General features: G+C 49.0%; 1 protein-coding gene across 4 annotated transcripts in view; it reads left to right on the top strand.

Moving 5' to 3' along the window:
- Nucleotides 1-9,049: 9,049 nt before the first annotated feature.
- The window catches only part of LOC135510310 (NHS-like protein 2), a 153,187-nt gene continuing 149,138 nt past the window's right edge, over nucleotides 9,050-13,098 (top strand). For all 4 annotated transcript variants that reach the window (XM_064931141.1, XM_064931142.1, XM_064931143.1 and 1 more), the window contains exon 1: nucleotides 9,050-9,955. In XM_064931141.1, coding sequence (XP_064787213.1) covers nucleotides 9,679-9,955 — 277 coding nt within the window. In that variant the 5' untranslated portion in view covers nucleotides 9,050-9,678. The remainder of the gene's footprint in view (nucleotides 9,956-13,098) is intronic.

Genomic DNA, 13,098 nt, shown 5'->3' on the forward strand with positions numbered 1-13,098 from the left:
TACCCTAACCTGTCTAGCTTTTTCTACATATTAAGTGAAAGGAGACGAAGAGCTGCAGTAGGAATCCACTTTAGACTATTGAAATGCACCCAGAGTGTGTGACTGGCTTTCCCTCCCTCCCTCCCTATTCAGGTGGCTGGTCCCTCCCTCCCTCCCTCCATATTCAGGTGGCTGGTCTCTCCCTCCCTCCCTCCATATTCAGGTGGCTGGTCTCTCCCTCCCTCCCTCCATATTCAGGTGGCTGGTCTCTCCCTCCCTCCCTCCATATTCAGGTGGCTGGTCTCTCCCTCCCTCCCTCCATATTCAGGTGGCTGGTCCCTCCCTCCCTCCATATTCAGGTGGCTGGTCCCTCCCTCCCTCCATATTCAGGTGGCTGGTCCCTCCCTCCCTCCATATTCAGGTGGCTGGTCTCTCCATCCCTCCCTCCCTCCATATTCAGGTGGCTGGTCCCTCCCTCCCTCCATATTCAGGTGGCTGGTCCCTCCCTCCCTCCATATTCAGGTGGCTGGTCCCTCCCTCCCTGCCTCCATATTCAGGTGGCTGGTCCCTCCCTCCCTCCCTCCATATTCAGGTGGCTGGTCCCTCCCTCCCTCCATATTCAGGTGGCTGGTCCCTCCCTCCCTCCATATTAAGATGGCTGGTCCCTCCCTCCCTTCATATTCAGGTGGCTGGTCCCTCCCTCCCTTCATATTCAGGTGGCTGGTCCCTCCCTCCCTCCATATTAAGGTGGCTGGTCCCTCCCTCCCTCCATATTCAGGTGGCTGGTCTCTCCATCCCTCCGTCCCTCCATATTCAGGTGGCTGGTCCCTCCCTCCCTCCATATTCAGGTGGCTGGTCTCTCCATCCCTCCCTCCCTCCATATTCAGGTGGCTGGTCTCTCCATCCCTCCCTCCCTCCATATTCAGGTGGCTGGTCTCTCCATCCCTCTCTCCCTCCATATTCAGGTGGTTGGTCCCTCCCTCCCTCCCTCCATATTCAGGTGGCTGGTCTCTCTCTCCCTCCATCCCTCCCTCCATATTCAGGTGGCTGGTCTCTCCATCCCTCCCTCCCTCCAAATTCAGGTGGCTGGTCTCTCCATCCCTCCATATTCAGGTGGCTGGTCCCTCCTCCCTCCATATTCAGGTGGCTGGTCTCTCCATCCCTCCGTCCCTCCATATTCAGGTGGCTGGTCCCTCCCTCCCTCCATATTCAGGTGGCTGGTCTCTCCATCCCTCCCTCCCTCCATATTCAGGTGGCTGGTCTCTCCATCCCTCCCTCCCTCCATATTCAGGTGGCTGGTCCCTCCCTCCCTCCCTCCATATTCAGGTGGCTGGTCCCTCCCTCCCTCCCTCCATATTCAGGTGGCTGGTCTCTCTCTCCCTCCATCCCTCCCTCCATATTCAGGTGGCTGGTCTCTCCATCCCTCCCTCCCTCCATATTCAGGTGGCTGGTCTCTCCATCCCTCTTATCCCCTCTTCCTGACGTCTCCATGGCCCCATCACCCCCTCTTTTTCTGTTCAGGTGGTGTCATCCCTCCCCTTCCCTCTATCATTCCTACCCTCCTTCTATCCCTCCCTTCTCTGTTCAGGGGGCTGGTTACCTCATCCCTTCCTCCCTCTCTCTCCTGTTCCTGAGTCCTCCAGAAGGCCATATGGACCCTGCTGAGAGACGGCCTGTTCCTCCCACTTGGCCTGCACACTCACCTCGGGAAGGAAGTGTGTGTGTCTGTGTCACGGTCTGTGTGTGTGTGTGTCTGTGTGTGTGTCAGTGTGTCTGTGTCACGGTCTGTGTGTGTGTGTGTGTCTGTGTGTGTGTCAGTGTGTCTGTGTCACGGTCTGTGTGTGTGTGTGAGAGTTAGTGTAGCGTCCTGATTCTCCAGCAGGAACTTGGCCTACTGACTCACGTCGACACTACACACCACAACACACCCTGCAGGAGATGGTGTGTGTGGGTGGCGGGTGGGCATGGATGGCAGGACAGAACACAACATGACTGACCATATGATCTCTGACACACCACTACAGCAATGTCCTCGGCTGGTTTATTTTAGGGACAAGAAGTGTGTGTGTGTGGCTAAATTTGAGAGGGAATAATTATCTTCACTTGAGATTCTACCGTCTGACGCCAGGGATTCTACCGTCTGACGCCAGGGATTCTACCGTCTGACGCCAGAGATTCTACCGTCTGACGCCAGGGATTCTACCGTCTGACGCCAGAGATTCTACCGTCTGACGCCAGAGATTCTACCGTCTGACGCCAGAGATTCTACCGTCTGACGCCAGAGATTCTACCGTCTGACGCCAGAGATTCTACCGTCTGACGCCAGAGATTCTACCGTCTGACGCCAGAGATTCTACCGTCTGACGCCAGAGATTCTACCGTCTGACGCCAGAGATTCTACCGTCTGACGCCAGAGATTCTACCGTCTGACGCCAGAGATTCTACCGTCTGACGCCAGAGATTCTACCGTCTGACGCCAGAGATTCTACCGTCTGACGCCAGAGATTCTACCGTCTGACGCCAGAGATTCTACCGTCTGACGCCAGAGATTCTACCGTCTGACGCCAGAGATTCTACCGTCTGACGCCAGAGATTCTACCGTCTGACGCCAGAGATTCTACCGTCTGACGCCAGAGATTCTACCGTCTGACGCCAGAGATTCTACCGTCTGACGCCAGAGATTCTACCGTCTGACGCCAGAGATTCTACCGTCTGACGCCAGAGATTCTACCGTCTGACACTAGTGATTTGGGGGAATATGTGCATTTGTTTGAATGAAATCTATGCAGCTGTGTTATTTATATTAGCTTTGTCTAGTCTCAACTGAATTTGTGTGAGTGATTGTTATCATTCAGTTCCAGCATTCATTTACCTGCCACCTACCTCCTCAATATAACTGACCGTTCTAGATGTTCTGATCACAGACTTTGATGCTTGAAGTCGTTCCAAACTTTACTTCTGGAAGTTTGTTGTACAAAAGGCAGTTCCCGCATTGTTTACTGTCCAACACCAACTCCTTTTTTCTTAATAGTGTTTCATCCCCTGATCAAAGAGCTCCTCATGGATTAACTATAAACCAGAGAGGTGCTTCTCTCCTGCGTCTCTTCATTCTAAACTTTATTGACATTGTTTCTAGGGACAAAGGCTAAGTAATACTCAGAAATATCCTCCTCTCTTTTGAGATGCAGAACTGTACACACACACAGACACACACACACACACACACACACACACTGTTTGAAGGGTGTAATGTGAGCTTGGCCAGGCTCCTGCTCTGCTCTGGTCCTGGCTACAGAAAGAAAACAACCTATTTGATGTGAACAGAACAGAACTTGGATTCACCAGAGACCCAGTCAGCTTTGGACCAGACCTGGGCTCAAATACTATTTGAAATCTTTTAAGTGTTTCCTTTAGCCTGCCTAGAATGCCAGGTGGGTGGGGTTTAGAGTTGTGGGACTATTCTATTGGTCAATTAAGCCAGATAAAGTATTTTAAATGATTTCAAATAGTATTTGAACCCAGGTCCACTTTAAACGGGTACATTTGGCAGAGGAATAATGGGCCATACAGAAATAAATAAATAACATGCATTCAAAGAAAAGCAAAATCATACTGTGAGGGTGGGAGAGATGAAGAAAAGGAGGAGGGGGATGGAGTGATTCTGGAAGAGTTTGAGCTCATACGTTAGAGCAATGAAGTGGGTTGGGCATGCCGAGAAACAATGAACACAGTCATGGAAGGAGGGAGGGAAGGAAGGAGGGAAGGGTTGGGGACAGATGTTTCCAATCAATTGCGCTTCCATCATGTGATGGACAGATGGATGGTGTGTGTGTGTGTTTGTCTCTGTGTGTGTGTGTGTTTGTCTCTGTGTGTGTGTGTGTTTGTCTCTGTGTGTGTGTTTGTCTCTGTGTGTGTTAGTGTGTTTGTCTCTGTGTGTGTGTGTGTGTTTGTCTCTGTGTGTGTGTGTGTGTGTGTGTGTTTGTCTCTATGTGTGTGTGTGTGTGTTTGTCTCTGTGTGTGTGTGTGTTTGTCTCTGTGTGTGTTAGTGTGTTTGTCTCTGTGTGTGTGTGTGTTTGTCTCTGTGTGTGTGTGTGTTTGTCTCTGTGTGTGTGTGTGTTTGTCTCTGTGTGTGTGTGTGTGTTTGTCTCTGTGTGTGTGTGTGTGTTTGTCTCTGTGTGTGTGTGTGTTTGTCTCTGTGTGTGTGTGTGTGTTTGTCTCTGTGTGTGTGTGTGTGTGTGTGTTTGTCTCTGTGTGTGTGTGTGTGTTTGTCTCTGTGTCTCTGTGTGTGTGTGTTTGTCTCTGTGTGTGTGTGTGTTTGTCTCTGTGTGTGTTTGTCTCTGTGTGTGTGTGTGTGTGTGTGTGTGTTTTGTCTCTGTGTGTGTGTGTGTGTGTGTGTGTGTTTGTCTCTGTGTGTGTTCGTGTGTTTGTCTCTCTGTGTGTGTGTGTTTGTCTCTGTGTGTGTCAGTGCGTTAGTGTGTTCATGTGGTCACTGTTTATGGAAACCCCATCAGAAGCCGTGGGAAACATGATCAGACTACTGCACGTGGTCTTGTATGACGGAGCCGACCTCCTTCCAATAACTATCCCACTCTCTCGCTCCGCTGTTTTCTGTTTTCAATTGTGCTAAAAAAGACCATGCCTGTCCCCTTCCCCCCTTTCTCTCTCCTTTTTTCTCCCTCTTTCTGAGACACCTCTCTTTACCTCCCCAACCTCTCTCTCGCTCTCTCCCTTGGTCCCTTATAGTCAAAACACAGACAGACTGCATCTACAGCACACGGCTAGGGCTACAGTATACTGCTGGGGCTACAATATACTGCTGGGGCTACAGTATACTGCTGGGGCTACAGTATACTGCTAGGGCTACAGTATACTGCTGGGGCTACAGTATACTGCTGGGGCTACAGTATACTGCTGGGGCTACAATATACTGCTGGGGCTACAATATACTGCTGGGGCTACAGTATACTGCTGGGGCTACAATATACTGCTGGGGCTACAGTATACTGCTGGGGCTACAATATACTGCTGGGGCTACAATATACTGCTGGGGCTACAATATACTGCTGGGGCTACAATATACTGCTGGGGCTACAGTATACTGCTGAGGTTACAGTATACTGCTGGGGCTACAATATACTGCTGGGGCTACAGTATACTGCTGGGGCTACAATATACTGCTGGGGCTACAATATACTGCTGGGGCTACAGTATACTGCTGGGGCTAGAGTATACTGCTGGGGCTACAGTATACTGCTGTGGCTATATGGCTGGGGCTACAGTATACTGCTGGGGCTACAGTATACTGCTGGGGCTATATGTCTGGGGCTGCAGTATACTGCTGGGGCTACAATATACTGCTGTGGCTACAGTATACTGCTGGGGCTACAATATACTGCTGGGGCTACAGTATACTGCTGGGGCTACAATATACTTCTGGGGCTATATGGCTGGGGCTACTGTATACTGCTGGGGCTACAATATACTGCCGGGGCTACAGTATACTGCTGGGGCTACAATATACTGCTGGGGCTACAGTATACTGCTGGGGCTACAGTATACTGCTGGGGCTACAGTATACTGCTGGGGCTACAATATACTGCTGGGGTTACAGTATACTGCTGGGGCTACAGTATACTGCTGAGGTTACAGTATACTGCTGAGGCTACAGTATACTGCTGGGGCTATATGGCTGGGGCTACAGTATACTGCTGGGGCTACAGTATACTGCTGGGGCTATATGGCTGGGGCTACAATATACTGCTGGGGTTACAGTATACTGCTGGGGGTACAATATACTGCTGGGGCTACAATATACTGCTGGGGCTACAATATACTGCTGGGGCTAGAGTATACTGCTGGGGCTACAGTATACTGCTGGGGCTACAGTATACTGCTGGGGCTACAGTATACTGCTGGGGGTACAATATACTGCTGGGGCTACAATATAGTGCTGGGGCTACAATATACTGCTGAGGTTACAGTATACTGCTGGGGTTACAGTATACTGCTGGGGCTACAGTATACTGCTGAGGTTACAGTATACTGCTGAGGCTACAGTATACTGCTGGGGCTATATGGCTGGGGCTACAGTATACTGCTGGGGCTACAGTATACTGCTGGGGCTATATGGCTGGGGCTACAATATACTGCTGGGGTTACAGTATACTGCTGGGGGTACAATATACTGCTGGGGCTACAATATACTGCTGGGGCTACAATATACTGCTGGGGCTAGAGTATACTGCTGGGGCTACAGTATACTGCTGGGGCTACAGTATACTGCTGGGGCTACAGTATACTGCTGGGGGTACAATATACTGCTGGGGCTACAATATACTGCTGGGGCTACAATATACTGCTGAGGTTACAGTATACTGCTGGGGCTACAGTATACTGCTGGGGCTATATGTCTGGGGCTGCAGTATACTGCTGGGGCTACAATATACTGCTGGGGTTACAGTATACTGCTGGGGTTAGAGTATACTGCTGGGGCTACAGTATACTGCTGGGGCTACAGTGTACTGCTGGGGGTACAATATACTGCTGGGGCTACAATATACTGCTGGGGCTAGAGTATACTGCTGGGGCTACAGTATACTGCTGGGGCTACAATATACTGCTGGGGCTACAATATACTGCTGGGGCTACAATATACTGCTGGGGCTACAATATACTGCTGGGGCTAGAGTATACTGCTGGGGCTACAGTATACTGCTGGGGCTACAATATACTGCTGGGGTTACAGTATACTGTTGGGGCTACAGTATACTGCTGGGGCTACAGTGTACTGCTGGGGCTACAGTGTACTGCTGGGGCTAGAGTATACTGCTGGGGCTACAGTATACTGCTGGGGCTACAATATACTACTGGGGTTACAATATACTGCTGGGGCTACAGTATACTGCTGGGGCTACAATATACTGCTGGGGCTACAGTATACTGCTGGGGCTACAGTATACTGCTGGGGCTACAATATACTGCTGGGGCTACAGTGTACTGTTGGGACTTGGGGTATTGTGGCTGGGCTGGTGTTATTGTTGGGACTTGGGGTATTGTGGCTGGGCTGGTGTTATTGCTGGGACTGGTGGGATTGATGGGACTGGGGGGATTGTTGGGACTTGGGGGACTGTTGGGACTTGGGGGATTGCTGGGACTTGGGGGATTTGGGGGATTGTTGGGACTTGGGGGATTGCTGGGACTTGGGGGACTTGGGGGATTGTTGGGATTTGGGGGATTGTTGCTGGGCTGGGGAAGGCTGAGGGGGACGAGATGGGGACTGGGGGGATTGTTGGGACTTGGAGGACTGTTGGGACTTGGGGGATTGCTGGGACTTGGGGGATTTGGGGGATTGTTGGGACTTGGGGGATTGTTGGGACTTGGGGGATTTGGGGGATTGTTGGGACTTGGGGGATTGCTGGGATTTGGGGGATTGTTGGGACTTGGGGGATTGTTGGGACTTGGGGGATGGTGGGATTGGGGGGATTGTTGGTACTTGGGGGACTGTTGGTACTTGGGGGATTGTTGGGACTTGGGGGGATTGCTGGGACTTGGGGGATTGTTGGGATTTGGGGGATTGTTGCTGGGCTGGGGAAGGCTGAGGGGGACGAGATGGGGACTGGGGGGATTGTTGGGACTTGGAGGACTGTTGGGACTTGGGGGATTGCTGGGACTTGGGGGATTGTTGGGACTTGGGGGATTGTTGGGACTTGGGGGATTTGGGGGATTGTTGGGACTTGGGGGATTTGGGGGATTGTTGGGACTTGGGGGATTGTTGGGACTTGGGGGATGGTGGGATTGGGGGGATTGTTGGGACTTGAGGGACTGTTGGTACTTGGGGGATTGTTGGGACTTGGGGGGATTGCTGGGACTTGCGGGATTGTTGGGATTTGGGGGATTGTTGCTGGGCTGGGGAAGGCTGAGGGGGACGAGATGTGCTCCTTTAGTGTAGGAAGGGAGTTCACAGTTGACATAGAGAGTAGAGAATTGAGAGTTGGAGTGGAGAGAAAGCAGGGAATCAGAGGGGAAGAGAGGGAGAGAATGAGAGAGATGGGAGGGGTGAGGGGGTCAAAGAGAAAGAGAGAGTCACTCAGTGGAGAGTTGTTGAAGTGTGTTCCCAAAACCTGGGTGAATTACAGTTTTTCCAACATTCTATCCATGCTTGTCTAAGTACAGCTGTGAAAACTCCTCTCTGACCCATAAAGCTTATTGTTCCATCACTGAGAGAGAGCATGAGAAAGGGAGAGAGAACAGAGAGACTAGAGGAGAGAGAAAGAAATGGAGAGCGAGAGTGGGAAATGGAGAGAGAAAGAAAGAAATGGAGAGAGAGGGAAATGGAGAGAGAGAGAAATGAGAGAAAGAAAGAAATTTTGAGAGAGAGAAATGGAGAGAGAGAGAAATGGAGAAAGAGAGAGAGTAGAGAGAGAAAGAGAGAAATGGAGAGAGAGAGAAATTGAGAGAGAGAGAGAGACAAATGGTGAGGAAGAGAAATGGGTAGAGTGAGAGAAATGGAGAAAGAGAAATGGGTAGAGAGAGAGAGAAATGGAGAGAGATAAATGGGTAGAGAGAGAAATGGAGAGAGAGAGAAATGGGTAGAGGGAGAGAAATGGGTAGAGAGAGAGAAATGGGTAGAGAGAGAGAAATGGGTAGAGAGAGAGAAATGGAGAGAGAGAGAAATGGGCAGAGAGAGAGAAATGGAGAGAGAGAGAAATGGGTAGAGAGAGAAATGGGTAGAGAGAGAAATGGAGAGAGAGAAATGGAGAGAGAGAGAGACATAGATACATGTAAAGAGATAAATGGAGAGAGAGCAACTGGGTTATATTGGTGTTTTCCTTCATCTATCAGGGTCAGAGGGTCAGTATTTGCCATGAACGGAGGAGAGAGAGAGAGAGAGAGAGAGAGAGAGAGAGAGAGAGAGAGAGAGAGAGAGAGAGAGAGAGAGAGAGAGAGAGAGAGAGAGAGAGAGAGAGAGAGAGAGAGAGAGAGAGAGAGAGAGAGAGAGAGAGAGAGAGAGAGAGAGAGAGAGAGAGAGAGAGAGAGAGAGAGAGAGAGAGAGAGAGAGAGAGAGAGAGAGAGAGAGAGAGAGAGAGAGAGAGAGTGTGTGCTTGCAGACAGAAATGTGATGGAGAGATGTTGAGAAGACCTCCTAAGATAGCACCAGTTATTAGTTGTATTCAATCGTGGAAGTATGACCAAATTGATGATATAGCCTCGGCCTACATAGATAGAGGCCTATTTTTTTAGATACATAGACCTATCTTGCACTTGATATGAGATAGATGGAGAGGTTGCCTCTCTATATAAGTGGCATTAGTTAAAAGGCACCTAAAAAGTTTAGATAATCAGTCAAATAGCTTACATAGTCTTAAATTCCAGAGTATCTTTGCAACGTGCGGGGTCGGGTGACGTCTTGCTGTCCTCAGATCAGACCAGAGGATTTGATTCCTCTTCCTCCTCCCCGCAGCAGGTTTCGCTTCGGGATGACCAGAGACAAACAACCCTAGCTCATACTGGTGTGCCGAGGCGGAGAGCACCGCGTCGTAGACAGTCAATCACAATGCAAAAAATAATGAACGCACTGGACTCGCAACAACTCTTACTACGGCTCCTCTTCAAAAACAATAACAGAGGTTGCCGCACGGATTACACGCTTCTTTAGAAGGAGGATAATATTTCGACTGGGTTTGCGCGTGTGGAAGGAAAATGCCCTTTTACAAGCGCACGCTAGTTCCCAAGGATGTCTGTAGAAACGACACGAAGAGGCCAAATGCGAATTTCGGGGACTTGGTGGACGTGTGCGGGTTCTCTCTGTGTTCGGTGCTCCGACAGCTCTCGGATTTATCCCGACAGTCCGTCAGCATCTTGGAAGAGCTCGAGGGCGAGCTCGTGTCTGTCTGTCTCCGGTCGGAAACGCTCGAGGGCAAGGTGATTAGTTTACAACGGCACATCACCGCGCTCTCCAAAAAGCCACCGCCAAAGAGTAAGAAATTAATCACACTGTATAATTTTATATAACTTGTGTGGCCGTAGGAGTGAGCTCAACTCACTGGGGTCAACTTTTAGTTGAGAATATGTGGGAGAGAGATTCATAATCGCCAGTTATTGTTTGAGGTAACTTGGACGTGGTGGAGGAAATAAATCATGCTATGTTTATACGGTAAAGGGTGACGATCACATCACTGTGTGCGTTTCTTAGCCATAACCGTGCATTCTGCAGCTTTCAACGGTTGTTTACAAAATAGGACTCTCCCGCTTTCTAACTCTGTGTCTTTTGACTTATGTTTTTTAACCCCTACTCATATTCCACTCATGTTACAAAACAGTAGCCTATTGTCTATATTCCTTAAGGTATGGGCTACACTTCTTCAGCGGCCACTGGAAACGCTGCGCGTGCCACAACATTGTGTCACAGTGGCAACCCAACCAGTATACTTTGTCGCCAAGTCACTTGGTGCGACACGAGCTATAGGCTATTGCGAATATCGACAGCGCGCATGATTACAGATTTAGATGATCACACCGGATAATAATTTATCCGATGAACGTGAGGAGGGCAGTGTCACCGATAGATGTTAATTCAAATAGAAATAGAAGCCCAGCACGCGATGCACGATCTGAAGTCCCAAATGGCATCCTATTCCGCATGGTCAACAGTAGTGCACTATATAGGGAATAGGGCTCTGGTCAACAGTAGTGCACTATATAGGGAATAGGGCTCTGGTCAACAGTAGTGCACTATATAGGGAATAGGGTGCCTTAGGGATCTGGCCAACAGTAGTGCACTATATAGGGAATAGTTTGCCATATGGTTCTGGTCAAAAGTAGTGCACTATATAGGGAATAGGGCTCAGGTCTAAAGTAGTGCACTATATAGGGAATAGGGTTCTGGTCAACAGTAGTGCACTATATAGGGAATAGGGCTCTGGTCAACAGTAGTGCACTAAATAGGGAATAGGGCTCAGGTCTAAAGTAGTGCACAATAGGGTGCCATTTTGGACCTAATAAAAGTGACATCAGTTCTGTGTGAGGCTGTTGACCTCTGTCTCTGCTCTGCCCTGTTGGCTTGAGTTCAGCCAAACCAAGCCAAACCAAACCAAACCAAGCCAAGGCAGCTACCAGAGACTGAACACATGGCCCAGAACAGAAGAAATGTATTTCCTGTGAAAAAGATATTGTAAGTTAAGCAGCTCTCAGTTGGAGAGTGGAACCTCAGTCATGATGCCTACAGTCAGACATAGAGAAACACTTCATGTGATGCTGCTGGCGGAATAACAGGTCAACCACAGTAGGTTATACAAGCGCCATGGCAACTCAGAGTGAAGTGCCATGGCAACTCAGATTGGACACTTGTGATTTACTATGTTGGTATGACAATAATGAGATTGTAAGTTCAGCAACTCTCCAATTGCAGAATGGAACGTCAGTCATGAATGACAAAGATTTTCAATTCATAATGTTGTCTTTGTGTTGGTCTAATAACATTAGATAGCATGACACTGACTCAGTACCGGTACCCCCTGTATATAGCCTCCACACTGACTCAGTACCGGTACCCCCTGTATATAGCCTCCACACTGACTCAGTACCGGTACCCCCTGTATATAGCCTCCACACTGACTCAGTACCGGTACCCCCTGTATATAGCCTCCACACTGACTCAGTACCGGTACCCCCTGTATATAGCCTCCACATTAACTCTGTACCGGTACCCCCTGTATATAGTCTCCACACTGACTCAGTACAGGTACCCCCTGTATATAGCCTCCACACTGACTCTGTACTGGTACCCCCTGTATATAGCCTCCACACTGACTCAGTACCGGTACCCCTGTATATAGCCTCCACACTGACTCAGTACCGGTACCCCCTGTATATAGCCTCCACACTGACTCAGTACCGGTACCCCCTGTATATAGCCTCCACACTGACTCAGTACCGGTACCCCCTGTATATAGCCTCCACACTGACTCAGTACCGGTACCCCCTGTATATAGCCTCCACACTGACTCAGTACCGGTACCACCTGTATATAGCCTCCACACTGACTCAGTACCGGTACCCCCTGTATATAGCCTCCACACTGACTCAGTACCGGTACCCCCTGTATATAGCCTCCACATTGACTCAGTAGCAGTACCCCCTGTATATAGCCTCCACACTGACTCAGTACCGGTACCCCTTGTATATAGCCTCCACACTGACTCAGTAGCAGTACCCCCTGTATATAGCCTCCACACTGACTCAGTACCGGTACCCCCTGTATATAGCCTCCACATTGACTCTGTACCGGTACCCCCTGTATATAGCCTCCACATTAACTCTGTACTGGTACCCCCCTGTATATAGTCTCCACATTGACTCTGTACCGGTACCCCCTGTATATAGCCTCCACACTGACTCAGTAGCAGTACCCCCTGTATATAGCCTCCACACTGACTCAGTACCAGTACCCCGCTATATAGCCTCATTATTATTATTTTATTGTCTTATTTAAAAAACAACAACTTTATTCTACTTATTCTACTACTTTTTTAAATCACCCTGAAGAAGGCATATTGATGCCGAAATGTTGGTAAATACCAAATCAATTATTGGGAGTTATATTTGATAGTTTAAAGTTTTTTTTTTAAAAGCTCATAGTTTCTTACTTAAAAAAACAGCATTGTTGGTTAAGGGCTTGTAAATAAGCATTTAACGGTAAGGTCTACCTAGACCTGTTTTATTCAGCGTTTAACGGTGAGGTCTACCTACACCTGTTTTATTCAGCGTTTAACGGTAAGGTCTACCTACACCTGTTTTATTCAGTGTTTAACGGTAAGGTCTACCTACACCTGTTTTATTCAGCGTTTAACGGTAAGGTCTACCTACACCTGTTTTATTCAGCGTTTAACGGTAAGGTTTACCTACACCTGTTTTATTCAGCGTTTAACGGTGAGGTCTACCTACACCTGTTTTATTCAGCGTTTAACGGTAAGGTTTACCTACACCTGTTTTATTCAGCGTTTAACGGTGAGGTCTACCTACACCTGTTTTATTCAGCTTTTAACGGTAAGGTCTACCTACACCTGTTTTATTCAGCGTTTAACGGTAAGGTTTACCTACACCTGTTTTATTCAGCGTTTG

Source organism: Oncorhynchus masou, chromosome 23 (genome assembly GCF_036934945.1).
Source record: "Oncorhynchus masou masou isolate Uvic2021 chromosome 23, UVic_Omas_1.1, whole genome shotgun sequence".
NCBI classification, from domain to species: domain Eukaryota; kingdom Metazoa; phylum Chordata; class Actinopteri; order Salmoniformes; family Salmonidae; genus Oncorhynchus; species Oncorhynchus masou.